We start from the raw sequence: 18042 nt of genomic DNA on the forward strand, positions 1-18042 counted from the left end.
ATAACCTGTTATAAGAGGGTAATAGGAGAATAGATGAATTCTGTTACTACACAGTCTTAACCGACCTCGGCCTAGGGGCGAGGTCAGTTAAACATCACAGCTTCTTAATAAGGCACAGTCAGAGCCTTGTATTAGAGAGTTCTGCCAATGCGGGGTCAGAAACAGCGCCGGTCATGTACGCCGGAAATGTAACTTTTTACCCATAGATTCCATTCCAATGAATTTAGTAAACTTCCGGTTCAGCGCTTTGTCACTATTCGCCAAAAGATGTGTATATAGAAGACCTGGCCCCATTAAGTAAATGGAGATGACGCGACTCTCCAATAGAGGGCTCTGGGCAAAGTTAAGAAGCAGGAGTTAAACTACTAGTAAGACGCCTCAGTGCGACCTTTCCCTTTACGTGCCACGTCTTTGCCATCTGGCCAGTGATATATATCGGACCAGTTACCTATATATGGAGACCCCTAGTACCCATATATGGAGATCCATGTACTCTTTATGGAGAAATGCTGTGAGAGCCAAAATGCTTACTCAGTTATTCACCGTGTGAAAGTCCATGACATCTGACATCATACATACAATCCCTTCTATGCCCATACATGGAGATCCCTGTCTGTAGAACCAGCCACACAGATATGGGCTGTCTTGGCCATATATGGATTAGGTATATTAGTGTGGTATATGGCCTCCATATATGTCCATTCCCTTATGAAGTCCTGTTAGATATGGGCGTCAGATGTAGAGGTATTGGCCAGCTCCATATATGGAGATGTCTTGGCCATATATGGAGCGTTGGTTCTAAAAGGAGCTGAATTTTTAATTGCCTGTAGGTCAGGCCTGGGGTTCTAAAGGGAGTTGCTCAGAGGAAAGCTGAAAGTCTTGTTTCCCGCTCTGCAGCGCAGCTCCTGACAGTCCAACCTCAGTAGGAAGGGTCCTTCCTCGTGGTCATCAACTAACGACTGAACAGAAAAAAGAAGCTTTTCATTACAGACAATAAATCTGTTAACTGTATGTACCGGTACAGTATACTAAGTTGTTCCGATGTGTGTAATCTGTGTATAATGTGGGTTGTTTTGACTGAGGCTCGGAGATCCAGGTGAGAATATTAATTAGAAAAACTACTAAGAGGTCACTGTACCTGCAGTTCTTGAAGACATTCTTTAATCTGCTCTGTCAAGTCTCCAACACACCAGGCCAGACTCACATGGAAAGACGGATTCTAAGAGAAATGAAGGAAAGACAGAAGGGCATCTGTAAGAATTTGGTAGCAAAGAATGGCCAAATTGAGATTCTTCTTCTCTATTAAGTCTACAAAGTGATCCAAATGACTTCCAAGTTGGTGTTGGCTAGATCTCACATTGGATTGAATCACAACACAGATTATATCAATATGTATAAGGTTGTGCCTTATTGTTACATCTTGTGTACAGGTACATAAGAGTGAAATGTATTTTTGTTCAGCTTCCTTCTGACCATGCAGCAGCATAGGTAACTAGAAAAAGTGCTCCTCGTAGCACAGGTCTCCACCAGGTCAGGTAGGGTTGGAGTCCTCTTGATCGAAAGACTATGAGTAAGAGAGTCAAATCTGCCTCCTGGTGGCACTTTGACATGACAATGTGAAAAGGGTCTTCCTTGGCCTAGTGTGAATGTGCATGCAAAGTTTCACTGCAATTGGATGATGAGTTTGCCGGAGATTGGCTGCTCACAGACAGATGGGCACACGCACGGATAGAGTGCAAAACATAGTCTCTGCCATGTTTTCGGCCTGGCGGAGACAATAATAATAAAGCAGTAAAGACTAAAGGGATCCAAAAGATAGTGTGCAGAAATTAGCAAAAAAGTATTAGTATTATCTTGTATTATTTTACAGAACTTATCACTTTTAGGTAGCTGTGATTACCTTATTCTTCTGATAAAACATTTTTAATATTGGTGTGAATGTCTAGAGGAGACAAATTCCTAGTTATGATTTACAAAGAAATATTCAGATGCTTCACTTACTATAACAGGTAATAAAATTGTTAAGCCTAGTTGAGATGAGGTGATCAGAAGACAGTTACCTTGTAGAAGGTGTCCAGGCGGAACTCTTTCATAGTGCTGTCCACCACTTTGACCAGTTCTAACAACTGGGTATGTGTAGTAGATACTTCCATCCCCAAAAACGTCCTGTAAGGTGCAGGACAGACAGAAAAAGAAGCAGAAACATTATACAAAAATCTTCTGTAGAGAGATAATCAAACATAGAACACAGACAGAAAACTGTTCCCCTCCTGGTGAAACTCGTTGCTGTCAGGTGAAAAGAAGTGGATGCTGACTCCATGTGTATCAAAGGAGACATGTGGGCTAAAACCCCCAAAAACAAAAGTAGGGTTTGGCAGTAACAAGAACTTAGAAGCTGGCAGGAACTGGCAACAAATCAATTTGGTAGAATTTAAAAAGAGAACAAACACTTGATCTAAATAAGTAAATACATAGAGAATATATACAGAAAAGACAGATGTCACACAGCTAGCCAGGTTCTTATTCATCCAGTAAGTATGTTTTTATTTAGGCAAATGATGGTATAGTAGTAACAGTATATAGAGGAGGCTACACTGTATAGAAAGTTCAAAAGTGTCTTGACTGTACCTTGTCCTCTTAGCATTGCAATAGACTCTCAAGTGTCCTGCTGAGCACACAAACCTAGCAACCACAATCATAAACATCTGCTATTAGAAAAGGAATTTTGACATAATTAACATCAGTATGATTTGATTCATTTATTTTTCCCACACACACACACACACACACACACACACACACACACACACACACACACACACACACACACACACACACACACACACACACACACACACACACACACACACACATTTTGCTGTCGGTAATGCAATTTTGTATTTATTATCTTTTTAATAAAATTAATTCATTTAAAATATCAGAAAAACACATCCATTTAGTTTCCAAGCATCCCATGTTAAACAAACATAAAACAACTCCATATGATGGGTATGATGGGATACCAACTTTTTACAGTGGGCCAAGCCTTCCCTGAGACTCTGTGTAAACGGTTGGATCCAGTGGTGTCTCAGTACCACTGTCTGAGACAGGCTGAGGTGAAACTCCTCCTGTTTGGTTAGAACCACTCCATGTGTCTTCCCTGCCATCAAAAGCTCCTCCAACAGGTTCATAAACTCCTCATCTGGATGGTCTGATGAAGAGAGATAGCCAAGTAAATCACCATAGAGACATACTACAAAAATGTACAACAGTAGAGTGGCTTTTTCATTTGCGTTGCCATACAATGGAAACATTCTCCATCTTCCATCTTGAATCTAAAACCCCATGTCTTGAAAATAATAACAACAACATTCAGAGGAGAGAAATGGACATAGAGGAAGAGACAAGCTGATGTTCAGCACAATTCTATGAATGTATCCTATATGGCTGTTATAGATAGTTGTGCATTTACACAGCAGGTGTCTGTCAAACAGCGTATACATCTTCTTACATGGGAAATAGACATAGGTAGCCCAGTTCCCTCTCTCGTGTTTGAAGGAGCGGAGTCGTCCCCCATGACAGGAGTTGTCTTCAGTCAGTCTGTCCTCCTCATCAGGGTACATGGCCAGGAGGGACAAGGGGACAGGCAGCCTGAAGAATAATGGCTCAGATTAGTCCATTAAATCTATCAACCTTGAGATCATTATTATTAAGCCTACCCAAAGTTATTGCACTACAGACATGACTTAATAATTATTTACACACACACACACACACACACACACACACACACACACACACACACACACACACACACACACACACACACACACACACAATCCTGTTATAATGTATGTTTTGTAATAATAATCAAAATATACAAAGTAACTAAAGTTTTTAAATAATTGTAGTGGTGTAAAAGTACAATAGGAATCCGAGATGGGAACTGGAAATACTCAAGTACAAATAACAAAACAGTGTAGGGTAAGTACAGTAAATTACAGTTACCACTGCATGTATAGGCTATACATGTATTAGTCAACCACCCATCGACTCACCTCGTTTTAGGGACATGTTCCTCTTCTGTTTTGAGCCTCTTCCTCGCTGGGCAGCTCCAATCATCATCATAGTCTTCAGACTTGTTACAGGTTCCTTGTCTGTTACTTTTATCATTAGAAGCAGATGGTTGACTCACAGACTCACTCTCCTCCTCAGAGCTGCTGCTGTAGCCAACCAACATCTCACAGCTTTTGTGTGGCGTGTCAAATAAGTAATGTTAGGATCATCAATCACATTATCGATTAGATTAAATTATTTTACGATTCTTCTTTAGCCCGTAAACCAATCAGTGGCGGGCATTGTCGCTTCCAATTACAGTGGACTGAACTTATCTTTTTCCGATGTAAACAACCTGTTGTAATGATAATTTATGTCCCGCTGAAACAACACCCAGCACGATAATGAGTTCCACCTTAGCGCTGGTGCAGCCAAACCCCATTGTTTACCGGGTTGGACACAACACTTACAGCTGGCTGTATTTTTTATGTATATTTTTATACATATTATATTATATTAATTAAATTTTCACAAATGTTCTTCCTTTTCCCAGTCGTGTAAATATGTTGTGCATCTTTTCATCCTTTACAACCAGTGTCCAGCTTATTAAACTGTATTTTGTATCAAGTTAATCAACGCACAATTAATGCATTTTATATTATGTATATAAATATTACACAATATTGACAGTGAGTAAGATCATGTTATTTCGTCGGAATATTTGATGAAAGCCATCCTGGTTCCGGGTGTGTTGTATAGTTGCGCACCGGTGTTGCGCAACGAAAATAGCAGATCTACATGCTCACAGGGCGTCGCGCTGCTACGCAGCTTGATCCTGGTAGATCTACTGTTTTGGATGCGCGACACGGGGCGCAGCCAAGTACAACTCATTCTTGTTTTCAGTGGTGTAAAGTAACTAAGTACATTTACTCAAGTACTGTACTTATGTACAATTTTGAGGTTATTTTACTTACTCTATACTTTTACTTCTACTCCACTACATCTTTGATAGAGAATATTGTATTTTAATCCACTACAATTATTTGAAAACTTCAGTTAGGCCTACTAGTTACTTGCAGATATTTATATTATAAAACATACATTAACCACTTCTTCAGCCTAGCCTATTATGTTATAGACTACATAGGCTATTTGAAAACAGATGATCTGCAAACTTGTAGATTTGCTGTTTTCAAACATTTTAGAACTTTTATTTTTGGTACTTGATTCCAATATTTTAGTACTTTTACTCGAATAACATTTTGAACATAGACCTTTTATTTGTAAGGGCACCACCTTGGGCATGGTCACACCAAAGGATTTTTGGATAAATCCACAAATGGCAGATTTCACAAAAAATCCGCCCCATTCCCATTGAAATGCATTGGCAGAATCCGCTTATCAGCTGGCAACCATACTTTGGTGTGACTGACCGTGCCCTATATTCTACCTACTAGAAGCGCGGGCAGCCAAGCGTCTAGTCGGCGACCTGGCCAACTCGGGAACGATGTAAATAGGAAATGAATATTGACCATCTTTTTGCCTGTGTCCATTTATGCCCATATATGGTGATATCTGTCTGTCTGCGTACATTTTATGCCCATATATGGAGATCTCTGTCTGTCGGGCGGCCGAGCGTCTAGTCGGGGACCGGCCTACTCAGGAATGATGTACGGTAAATAGGGAATGAATGCTCCACCCTTTAATTCAAACCCCATTATACCTGTTGTCATAGGACCCGTTTTGACCATCTGTTTGCATGTGTCCATTTATGCCCATATATGGAGAGATATCTGTATCTGTCTGTCTGTCTGTGTCCATTTTATGTCCATATATGGAGATCTCTGCAGATACAGTTCTGAGTATATTTTATGCCCATATATGCCCATATATGGAGATATCTGTCTATCTGTGTCCATTTTATGCCCATATATGGAGATCTCTGTATCTGTCTGTCTGTGTTCCTTTTATGCCCGTATATGGAGATCTTTGTGATTCTGCGTACATTTTATGCCCATATATGGAGATATCTGTTTATCTGCGTACATTTTATGCCCATATATGAGATCTCTGTCGCTTTTTGTTTGTTTCTTCTTTAAGCAGAATATGCAGCCTGCTTAAATCTGGTACGTAACCATGGCATTTTTTGTTGACTCATGTGGCGTACCATACTTGATGTCAGAGCCTTTTATGAAGTGATGTCGCAATGAGTCGGCGCTTGTGCCGATTTCCTCCGGAACAGCCCGATGTCAACAATCAGCTCTGCATACGGAGATTCCAAACGTTTAGCACCAGTTCGGGAAAACCGCGCATCGGGTCGGGTCGAGGCCCGGCACTGCACTCCGCGCCACGGCGGGGAGCGCGCGTGCAGAATCTGAAGTCGGTGGGACGAACGGTTCTCAAGATACGCAGATTACATACACACACGCAGCATTTATTGTAAGATGAGAGCAGATTCTGCCAATGCATTTCCATTGAAATGCATTGGCAAATCCATTCCCATTGAAATGCATTGGCAAATCCCATCCCATTGACTATTATTCTGGTGTACACCAAAAGTATGGTTGCCAGTTGACGAGCGCATTCTGCCAGTGCATTTCAATGGGAATGGGAGCGGATCTTTGGAGAAATCTGCCATTTGCGGCTTTGTCGAAAAATTCGCTCCACTCCCATTGAAATGCATTGACAGAATCCGCTTATCAGCTGGCAACCAATCAAACCATACTTTGGTGTGACCATACCTTTACAGAGTATTTTTATATTGTAGAGTATTGCTACTTTTACTCGAGTAAAAACATCTGAGTACTTTTTCCAACCACAGCTTGTTGTATTCATGTTCCCGTGCCCGGGCACCAACAGCAGCTCAGCTCAGCTAGCCAGCTAGCAGTTTATTGGCAAAAAGAGATTATTGTCTTTTCTTCCTGCAGCCGAAATGTACGGCCTGGCCCTGAAACAATTGCACCCGTAAAAAAACGGTAACGGTCGCCGTTGGCCGGGGGTGATCTGGAACATTACTGTGACATTTTTTGGTGAATATTTTGGGCCCTGGAGCAACAACAGAACATCAAGACAACATCCCAGAACCGTCTGCGGATGTGAAGAATAAGCAGGAGGAGGAGGAGGAGGGACCATTGGACGGGACGGGACGTGTTTTGGGGCCTTGCTTGTATTCATAACGACGAACTGCAAGATTTTTGGAGGGGAAAATTAGCAGACACCAAACTATCCTCTGTGAATTCTCCAGGTATGCATCCTACAAACCGTTAACACAATACTAATCTTTGCACAAGTCCGTTGCATTAATTTCCCGGGTGCTAATTTGCTAACGATGGCTATTTTTCTCTGTGATGTTGGTGCTAATGCTAGCTGGTTTAGCCACCTAGCTGGCAGCTAACCGTATCTCTCGTAAGAAGAGCCCGCTTCGCTCCATTAAATGACGCTTCCTTCCGCGTCAAAAACATTCAGCATTTTGCATTTATGCCACGGGAAAGAGATAGCTTTATCAAAGCTGTTAGAACTCTGAAATTGAAAGACGAGCTAATTATATTGTTTAGCAGGGATGATGCTATTGCTATGCTAAGCAGCGTTAGCGCTGTGGTTCTCGCAGTGTTGATGGATGTTGCAGAGTCTTAACGCACAACACATCTCTCTGTTCATATAATAGATTTGATATGATGCTTACAGACGCTCCGAGGCACTGATCAGCAAGTTGAGGATGATTTGAAGATCTGTTTTAGATGTAGATGATCTGAAGCATTCGAAATGATCATCACTGATTAAATCTGATCTTTTGATTTCAATATGCCGAGTGTCTCACTCATCATATTATTTTGGTTCGCACAGAGGTGCTATTGAGCAAATATAAACTATGGGCCAACTGCATAATCCTGCTGTTCTTTTTTTAAATTATGTGTGACCCACAATGTTTTCTGTCTCTTTCTGTTGGGTTGCCTACTAATGAGTCAGAATTTATAGGATAACGGAAAAGGGGGGATCCTTGGAGTGCATATCTCCGCCAGGCCGAATACCAGAAGAGTCGCCGGAAAGAAACTGCCCGGGATGATGGTTTATGCCTTTTGATTGATTGAGGTATTTATTAGACGTTTTGGATTGGAAAAGGTACCGTTTCATTACAGTACAGTTCACTGCCACTGGTACAATGTAAACAAAAAGTAAACTCGGGTAAGGCAAGGCTTATTAGTTATTTTCCATTGTGATCCATAATATCCTTATGCACCTCTGTAAACTATGCCTAAGCGGTTAAACCTAACCTTATTCCCAACCTTAACCTCAGTAAAACGGTGCCAAAACCTAACCCTATTCCTAATCTTGACCTCAGAAAGATATGCGTAATCCTCAAGTTATTTCTAACCTAATTCTCTGTAAAACAAATACAAAAATAAAACTCTCTGCGAGTTTCTTTCTGGCGACTTTACCGGTTACCCGCCAGGCCAGGTGGCCTACTCAATGGCTGTGCAAGTCAAGGGCTAGGACCAAGCCCCCAGAACCCAGGGCTAGATTTGAAGCAACGGCTACGTGCTAGCATGTAGCCAATCCAGGTGCATTCTGGGGGTTTGGCCCCACTACCAGGGTATCCTTCCTGTGAGCGGAGAGCAGCGTGACGTCATTTGTGGTCTCGAATAGTGGCCAATTTCCCCCAGAATGCACCTGGATTAGCTACATGCTAGCACGTAGCCGTTGCTTCAAAACGCCACTGAGCACTTGCATTGAAATGATAGTGGGGGCGGGGCTCGCCCGCTCTCTATTTTATATATACTCTATGGCTAGGACCAGTGTTGCAAACTATCCTGAGAGAAATAAGCTAATTGACCTCCAAATACAAGCCAAATCTTGGTGAGAGAAATAAGCCAAATCTCACCTCGAAAAACAAGCCCAAAAATATATCCTCATATTTCTAATAAAAAAAATATTACTAATTATATCTATGTAGGTATTACTAATTATATATATGTAGGTCTATAATAATTAGTTAAATTATAATAATAGTTTTGTTTATTTATTGGGGGTAGAAAGCTTTAATACAACATACATTGTATTTATTAGCATTTGTATTTTTGGAGGTGTACTCTAGGCGCTAATTGCGATTCCAGTTAGCGGTTTATTGGAGGTTGTGTTCATGTGTATGGGATTTTCTTGTAAGAAATTGTCTCCTCCCACAAATTTTTGGAAACTAATTAAAGGCCAATCTTGGAACCCATTCAGTAAATTCATTTTTGCCTCTGGGGGAACCAAACCAGGAACCCGGTTTGGCTCCTTTCTTAGTCCTCTTCCTTGGCTTCGGTCCAACGGCTTCTGAGATTAGCTGTGCAGTGTGCACACATACACCCACACGGGTAAAAACATAATATCTGATTCTTGGTCTTCCGGTTTGGCAGAGATGATAATCACAGTTTCCTGGGCATGACTTGGTTTACTCAGTTAAATTCTAGACTGATTGAATGTCAGGTTTAACCTAGTGGCTCGCCCAGAGATCTGAAATATTTTACATTTACAATATTGCAATGATTTGGTTGTATGTATGAGCTGTCATGTCTCATGTGACTGACATTGGGGCACTGGGTGCAATACCCGAATCATGGCTTCTTACTGAATTACTACTTTTTGAAATTTGAACATTGATGTGCTGACTTACAATTGCTCTGTCTGTTCAATTTCCCCATACAGCTATCGTTTACTTTGAAGACGGGGAACAGAACTGAAAGCAGTGGATTTCCCGCCAAGCCTGGCCACACATCCCAGCTCTACAGTCTACACAGTTGTCCTCTGTGCATTGCAGTTTCAGTTGTTGAATTCTCAATCATAGCCCTGTCAACGTGCACCTCTTTCAGTTCTTCATCACAACACACAAAAATGGCAGTGTAATATCTGGCGTAGGTGTGCTGGTGCTTGATCTTCTCGTCTCTACGCTCCCTGAAGCTCTCTCGCCCATTCTCACCCTAGTTTGGACGGGCCAATTGCCAAACTGAATCCCTACACCAGAGCCCGTATGTCCGAGGCCTGGCAGCAACATGCCGTTGCGCCACCTCAGGTTGTTCATACGATCCCGCCAGGTGCTGAGAATGCACTGGGCTGTGCCGTGTATGGCATTGTGCTACAGCCAGACACTCCGTCTCTACAACAGCAGGCCCAGCTCGGCCAACACGGTCAACATGCTGGCCAGCATGGAGCGCACAGTCAGCAGCAGCACCCTTCTCAGTCTCAGCAGCCGACCTTGCAGGTAGGGGCAGAGGGAGGCCACAAGTGTGGGGCTTGTGGGCATGATATCTCCCATCTGGCAAACCCGCATGAGCACCAGTGCATTGTCAGTCAGGACCGGTCTTTTCAATGCACCCAGTGCATGAAGATCTTCCACCAGGCCACCGACTTGCTGGAGCACCAGTGTGTTCAAGTAGAGCAAAAGCCGTTTGTATGCGGGGTATGCAAGATGGGCTTCTCCCTGCTCACCTCTCTTGCCCAGCACCACACATCCCATAACAGCACCAATCCACAGAAATGCTCCATCTGTGAAAAAACCTACCGACCCGGATCCTCTGGCAGTGGTACGCCCTCAGTACATGCCCAGCAGTCAAGCAGGGATGGGGCATCAACCAGCAGCAGTTCGTCCATATTACCCTTTCCCTCGGCCAGAGACCGACCATACAAGTGCTCCATCTGTCAGAAGGGTTTTAAGCACCTGTCAGAACTGACGCGACACGAGCGGGTGCACACAGGAGAAAAGCCGTTTAAATGTGATACCTGCGACAAAGCTTTCAGTCAGTCGTCTCATCTGGCACACCACCAGCGCACGCACAGCAACGAACGCCCCTTCAAGTGCGCTGTGTGTGAGAAGAGCTTCAAACACCGCTCCCACCTAGTGCGCCACATGTACGCCCACTCCGGCGAGCACCTGTTCAAATGCAACCTGTGTGAGCTGCACTTCAAGGAGTCATCTGAACTTCTCCACCATCCCTGCCACCCGCAGGGTGCCCGCCCCTTCCGCTGTGCCACCTGTGGCAAGGGCTTCAAACGCCCGTCTGACCTGCGGCAGCATGAGCGCACACACTCAGAGGAGCGGCCATTCCACTGTGACGAGTGTCAGATGAGCTTCAAACAGCAATATGCACTGGTCCGACACCGCCGCACGCACAAAGACCCAACTGACCGGCCGTTTAAGTGCAACCTATGTGACAAGGGCTTCATGCAGCCCTCTCACTTGCTCTACCACCAACATGTCCATGGCATGGACAACCTGTTCAAGTGCGCCTCTTGCCAGAAAGAGTTCAGCCAGTCAGGCGAGCTGCTGAGACACAAGTGCGGCGAGCCGACCACCAGCTCACCCGACAAGCCCTACAAGTGCGACGTGTGTGGGAAGGGCTATAAGAAGAGCTCCACGTTGCAGCGGCACCAGAACTCCCACTGCCAGGAGAAGCCGCTGAAGTGTTCGCTCTGCGACCGCCGCTTCCTGTCATCGTCGGAGTTCGTCCAGCATCGATGTGACCCCACGCGCGAAAAGCCCCTCAAGTGTCCCGAATGCGAAAAGCGCTTCAAGTACTCCTCTGACATGAACCGCCACCGGCGCGTGCACTCGGGGGAGAAACCCTACAAGTGTGCGAACTGCAACAAGGGCTTCAGGCAGCGAGAGCACCAGATCAAGCACCAGCACACCCACGCCAGAGAGGGCCAGTTTAAGTGCGTGTGGTGTGGCGAACGCTTCAGCGACCTAGGTTCTTTGCAGGATCACACTGTGCAGCACACGGCTGAGGGAGGGGGCTACCCTGTGGCCGCTTGCATATAATCCCAATTCTTCCTCCCAGCTTTGATATGGTCCTAATAAGCTGCCGTAGAATAGACCATGCTGTCCCCCAAAACCTGTATCCACCTTTGCCTTGCAGGTTTGTCCCTCACCCTGAGTTTTTCCCTACTCGGACAGGCCTGTCTGTTGCTAATCCGTGGACTGGACACTCAGCAGTTCTGTGTCAAGTCCTCCATGCACGAATACCCTGCCTGAAGGCTAATACCCGCCCCCTTTTTTCCCTAATATCTATTCCTCCCATCTCCTTCCTGACAGCCTCCCTCCTTCTTATACACATCTTCTCAAGCCTGTTACCTCCCCCTTTCCTCAGCACCAACCGTCAGACAGTTGATGCAGATGAGGTTTTAATTTAAAGGGGCAACCAAACTCTGTTATGAATTATACTTACTGCCAACGAAGTCTGACTGCTTTGTACAGAAGCAGCCGCCATAACACGGGTTTATCGACTTGCGTTCGCAATGGACTTCCCCATATCGACCTCTGTTATATGGTCTGGATGACGAAACCAACCATTTTTGTGTTTTGTAAATACATTTGTAAAAGAATTTAGTGAGAGGGGAATCTTGGTGGAGCCACATCTACCTGAACTGACCAGGCCAACCTGAGACTGTTGTGACTATTCCTAACGGGGGGTGGGGTGAGGGGGGATTCAATATTTTTTTCTTTTGCTTTTTCCATCTCTTTCTGCTTTATACTGCTCGACTCTATTTTAATTACCCCCCCGTCTTCACCCTCCTTCAGTGTCTCCATTGCTGACGGACTCTCGCTTGTTAGGATCACAAACAAAGCTGTTAACACGCATAGTTTGTGTTTTATTTGGTTATGTGGAGAGGGTGTCTGAAATGGTTTTTGGTTTCACATCCCTCCAGTTGTGTACCAAAACAGTGTATACGTTCAAACAAAATGGACTCCCCTTGACCGACCTACCTTCCTTCTCACCCCTGCGTGCTAGTATTTTTATGCTTTTTATGTACGATGAAGTACCCGGTATGGCCCACAGTTTAGAAGTGTTTTGTTGTTTTTTCTATTATCACACGAGGAGGAAAGGGGCTGTATTGTGCTTTTGTGAAATAGTTATGATACAATGTTTGTGAGTGTATGTGGACGTTGATGTGGGCCACGATGACTGTGGCATCTCTAGTTTTTACCAAAATACCAGTATGAAGCAGAAACACCCGATTCCAAAGGTGTGGAGACTAACCAGCTCTGGTCCATCGCGTCACCTCCACTGACGCTCTGACAGACCCGTCGGCAAATGAATAGACCGCGTTTTCTCAGCCCCTACGAGCGCTCAACTTCAGTCAAAATAAACAAAACTACTTCACTAATCACCAAACCAAAGGTAGTTTTGCGTTCTTGAAAGTCTATTCTCCACGGTGGTGAGCCCCTCAGCACCCCACCCACTCTGCAAAATGCATTATTTTTGGCATGAAATAAAGTGCATCCAACTCGACCGCCGCTTATTTCCGGGTTAATGTGAACCATTGTATCTGCGGTGGCCACTGGGTGGCTCGAGGTGGGTGCGTTTTTATTTCATAACAAAAATAATGTATTTTACAGAGTAGGTGGGGTGCTGAGAGGTTCACCACCGCGGAGAATAGACTTTCAACAACGCAAAAGTACCTTTGGTTTGGTGAGTAGTGAAGTAGTTTTGTTTATTTTGACTCAAGTTGAGCGCTGGTAGGGGCTGAGAAAACGCGGTCTATTCATTTGCCGACGGGTCTGTCAGAGCGTCACTGGAGGTGACGCGATGGACCAGAGCTAGAGACTAACCAACCAGCCGAAGTTCTTGTCATTAAAGAAAAATGTATGGTTAACATCAATCTCACCCATCACTAAAGACTTATATAAAAAAATATATATATATTTCACACTAATTTACCTGTCGTATCCCTGCAGAGACCAGTGCTGTTAGGCTATGTGTATTGAGTTTGATCATTACACTTTCTCCTTCAGCCTCTACTCATTTATACTCAATATGGATGTGTGAGTTGAGTATGCTAATCAGTTGAATTGGAAACAAAAACTTGCGTTTATTGACCTTTTTTATATTCATGCTAATTTTTACAGTAACACGTGCAACATTTTGACAAATGTTTTTATTTTATGTTTTTCTAGTCCAAGTAGTGATTGTATTGGTATGTTGCAGGGTATTCTAAAAGAAGCACCCTTTCTGTGTGCTTGGCTGCTCTCCACTTTTCTGTGGTGGAGAGCGAGGAATGGAACATGGAATTCTGTCAAACAGGGAAATCCAGGCTGAATTGTATTAGAAATGTAAACCGTTTCACCATGTTTTACAACACTTTCTTTTCCCCCCCACTAACCCTTTCCGTCATTTGTGTTTTTGCAGGGTCATCCTGCATCTTATGTGCAGATATGTTTTAGTTTTTTTTAATCTAAGGAGTTGGCACTAATGTGGTGTTCAGCTTAGTATTATGTTTGTTGTTGGGGTGGCCTGCACCAGCATTAGGGATGCCCACCACTTTGGGTTTAACAACGTTCTAGTTTAGACCTCAAGAAGCCTGGCGTGCCAACTGGAACACGCTGGCAGTGATGTTCATTAATCCTTCTGTTATGTTTTATTCATTGAGCAAGTGGGGCTTTTCAACAGCTGTATACATTTTTTATTTTATTTTTTTATCCTGTTTAAGGGTACGGTCACGCTACCTATGAGAGTCGATTCCAGATTCCACCAATGCATTTCAATGAGAATGGAGCGTTCTTTTCGCAGAAATCCGCTACTGGCAGGAAACCGCTCCATTCCTATTGAAATGCATTGGCAGAATCGGGAATCCACTCTCATAGGTAGTTTGAATAATATTCAACGTATGAGAGTGGATTCCGCCAATGCATTTCAATTAGATTTTTTGAGAAATCCGCAAATGGCAGATTTCTCTGTATTGGTGGAATCCACTCATAGAATATGGTAGAATATGATTCCGTACCGTACCCTAAGGCTGCACCCACACCAAAGTAGCAATGAGAGTGGATTACCCATTCCGCCGATGGATTTCTATGAGAATGGAGCAGTTTCATGCCAGTAGAGGTTTTCTGCAAAACATTTCGTGCAAATCAGTCTAAAAGCGCCAAATTTTGCACAGATGTAGCCCAGGGCTTGCTCTAATGATTTAGCTAGGGCGCCCGAGTTTGCAACCTTCGGGGTCACCACAGCGGCCAAATCAAGTGGCCCCACAAAACGATGGTTTCGTGATGAGTCATCACTTTTCACAGTTTTGTGGGTGTTTTCTGGGGCCATTTCTAGCACAAGGAATGTTTTTTGTGTAAAACAAATGCTTACAATGGATTAAGAATCATGAGAATACCCCTGGTTATACCCCTCACATCCTACTTAAAGCAGATTTTTTTCCTTGGTATTATCTCCTGTATAGAAAGTCGATGGGAGCCCAACTTGATTTGGCCGCTGTGGCGACCCCACCCCGTAGGTCGCCGATTCGGGTGCCCTAGCTAAATCATTAGAGCATGCCCTGGGCTACATCTGTGCAAAATGTGGCGCTTTTAGACTGATTTGCACGAAATGAGCATTTTCTCCCCTTAACGCCCTGCACTATTGGCGGAACAGGGAATCCACAAGTAGTTTGATGTGGGTGCAGCCCTAGGGTGCCCACACACCAAAATATCTAGAGTGGAATCCGCGTTCCGCCAATGCATTCCAATGAGAAGGGGGCATTTTCATGTCTGTAGAGGATTTCGGGGGGAAAAAAACGCTCAATTCTCATTGAAATGCACTGGCGGAACGCGGATTCCACTCTTAGGGTGCAGTCACACCAAAATATGCCAAAAAAAAAAAACGCTCCATTCTCATTGAAATGCATTGGCGGATTCCACTCTAGGTATTTTGGTGTGAGGGCACCCTCATGGGTATTTTGGTGTGTGGGCACCCTTAGGGCACGGTCCCACCAATGTTTGCTTGCCAGCTGATAAGCAGATTCTGCCAATGCATTTCAATGGGAATGGAGCGGATTTTATGGAGAATTTCTCAAAAAATCTGCTCCATTCCCATTGAAATGCATTGGCAGAATCTGCTTATCAGCTAGCAAGCAAACTTTGATGAGATCTTGCACCAATGGTGTATTTCAGTCCTGGTTTGAGTGCAGTATTGAAACGTGTTTTATAAAAAAAGAAAAACCTAAGGAGGCAGCAAAAAGTAACATTTTTCTTTCTGCTTTATTTAATTATTTTGCCTTAAAATGGGACACTGATGCCTCTGTCTACATTTTAGGTAGCTCTCCTGTTCCTCATCTGCCTTTGTTCACCTTCACCACAATGAAAGGTCAGACACGTTGTATCAGTCATCTTTTAGTCTGTTTCCTTAATCTGGCATTAAATAATATCAGAACAGTTGGGAAGTTACGTGAGAAAAAGTACTGTATATTTTGTTTTTATATTTCTGTTTATATTCATTTTTAATTTGTATTAATAGTCCTTAAATCTATAAAAATATCTATTCTTGGAAGGAGAGACCAGGGCCTTCGGGTAGGCAGAAGACAAAGGGGGCAAATGTACAAATTTAGCCCATCTGTTTGATATGTATTCACGTTCAGTTGGGGTGCAGTGTAAGCTCATGATTTCTGTTTTTTTAATGCCAAATTACTGGATGGATTATCAACACAAAAATAGGGAGTAAAGGATCTGGGGCTGAAGTCCTGATCCAATGTGAACAATGGGCAATTTGGCTGTCAAAGTTTGGAATGTTCCATCTACAGTATAAGCACAAAAAAATCCTCGCTCGGAGTGAGCTATGGCTTTTATTGGTGATGTTAAAGTGTGGCTGCCTGCCATTCAATGTCATGTTAAACTGGAAGAAATCAGTGGTTTTATTTTAACGCTTTCCCCCCCATTTGCCTGTCAGACCCTGGTCTCTCTTGCGCTCTGCATGCTTGCTGTGTTAGTTCTGTATTCTGTCCCCGGGAACCAGTGCTACTCCCCTCATGGCACTGGGGCCTCCTATAGCTTTTTCAAATTGTACTGTAGTTATGTGAATGATGTAGTTAAAAAAGGAAAAAAAAGATAAAAAACATTGTGCCGACGTACAGTATGTGTACATTCATGCTAAGATTATCTGTATGTATGTAGCATTCAATTACACACAGCACTAACAAATAAAACTTTTTTCATTTATAAAGTAACGTGCCATGTTTGATTATTAGTTCACAAATCCAATGTCTTGGACAGTTTTGTGCACACAATTATGTGTCTGAGCGAAAAGATATAATGGGGGTTTCACTGAGAACAAATTTACAACATTCTTACCAACAGGATGTCATATGTATACATTCCCATTCTGAAGCATTTGTGGACAGATTGTAAAAAAAAAAAAGAACAATTACTTGGTCTGAAAACCCTTTTTTTATTATTATTTTTGTTTTACCAATTGAACAATTTGGGTTACTCTGGTTTTGGTAGGATTCTCTACTGTATGGTAGGCCCTACCTGTATTTCTTTTTTTTTTTTGTACCTGTATTTTTTATTTATTTATTGTATCTGCTTTTCTTCATGTTATATATTTCTGGGGTAAAGGTGGTTCTGGGTTAGAAGACGTAATTCTTGACCTAACTCAATGCAACGTGAAATGGGAGGTCTGCAAAATGTCATATTTGGCTGGGCTGATATATCAATATTGGTAACGAGTATCATCATCACTGAACTAGACTTCTGTGATGTGGGAATTTAACAGCTATGTCCTGAACAGCAGATGTCGCTGTTTCTCCAGTGACGAATTGGATTGGATGGGGGCCAGATGGCAAGCCACAACTTTAAATACCATAGCTTGCAGGAATGGTATCGCTGTGATTGGATAGTTGACTGGCAACACTGCCCAAAATAACATGCTGCATAGTTAGTCTGTTTGTTTGTTTGTCTCTTGATCTATTTGCCAGAATTCTATGCTAACGTCAGTGTTGAATCTGATTTGATGAATGTAGTTTTCATTTAACATTACACACACCTTTCCATATTTTTGGTATTTTTCATAGATTTGCTGTGTGAATTTATCAGGGACGCTGAGAGCTAAAAGTCGGTTGCCTGATAAGTGATAACCAACTAGCCAATCACAGGGCAACAGTTTGCAGTGGTGGAAAGTAACTAAGTACATTTACTTCGGTACAATGTTTGAGGTATATTTGTACTTTAGCTGGAGTCCCCCAATGATTTTA

The 18042-nt window shown here is 43.1% G+C and overlaps 2 protein-coding genes across 3 annotated transcripts; one reads left to right on the plus strand and one right to left on the minus strand.

Moving 5' to 3' along the window:
* Positions 1 to 21: 21 nt before the first annotated feature.
* usb1 (U6 snRNA biogenesis 1) lies at positions 22 to 5176 on the minus strand. The gene is made up of 7 exons (XM_080737623.1): positions 4059 to 5176; positions 3512 to 3651; positions 3028 to 3211; positions 2629 to 2682; positions 2061 to 2166; positions 1139 to 1219; positions 22 to 959 (listed from the first exon to the last, which is right to left on the minus strand). The coding sequence occupies exons 1-7, from the start codon at positions 4238 to 4240 to the stop codon at positions 846 to 848; spliced, it is 861 nt and encodes a 286-aa protein (XP_080593749.1). The 5' UTR covers positions 4241 to 5176; the 3' UTR covers positions 22 to 845.
* Positions 5177 to 5856: 680 nt separating this feature from the next.
* On the plus strand, positions 5857 to 13655 carry znf319b (zinc finger protein 319b). Of its 2 annotated transcripts, XM_080737507.1 has the most exons (3): positions 5857 to 7300; positions 8023 to 8145; positions 9742 to 13655. In XM_080737507.1, the coding sequence occupies exon 3, from the start codon at positions 10064 to 10066 to the stop codon at positions 11849 to 11851; it is 1788 nt and encodes a 595-aa protein (XP_080593633.1). In that variant the 5' UTR covers positions 5857 to 7300; positions 8023 to 8145; positions 9742 to 10063; the 3' UTR covers positions 11852 to 13655. The 2 variants fall into 2 exon arrangements, with proteins under 2 accessions (XP_080593633.1, XP_080593634.1); XM_080737508.1 differs by lacking the exon at positions 5857 to 7300 and having other exon boundaries at positions 8013 to 8145.
* The last annotated feature ends 4387 nt before the right edge of the window (positions 13656 to 18042 follow it).

Source organism: Nannobrachium achirus (genome assembly GCF_963921795.1).
Source record: "Nannobrachium achirus genome assembly, chromosome: 11".
Classification (NCBI taxonomy): domain Eukaryota; kingdom Metazoa; phylum Chordata; class Actinopteri; order Myctophiformes; family Myctophidae; genus Nannobrachium; species Nannobrachium achirus.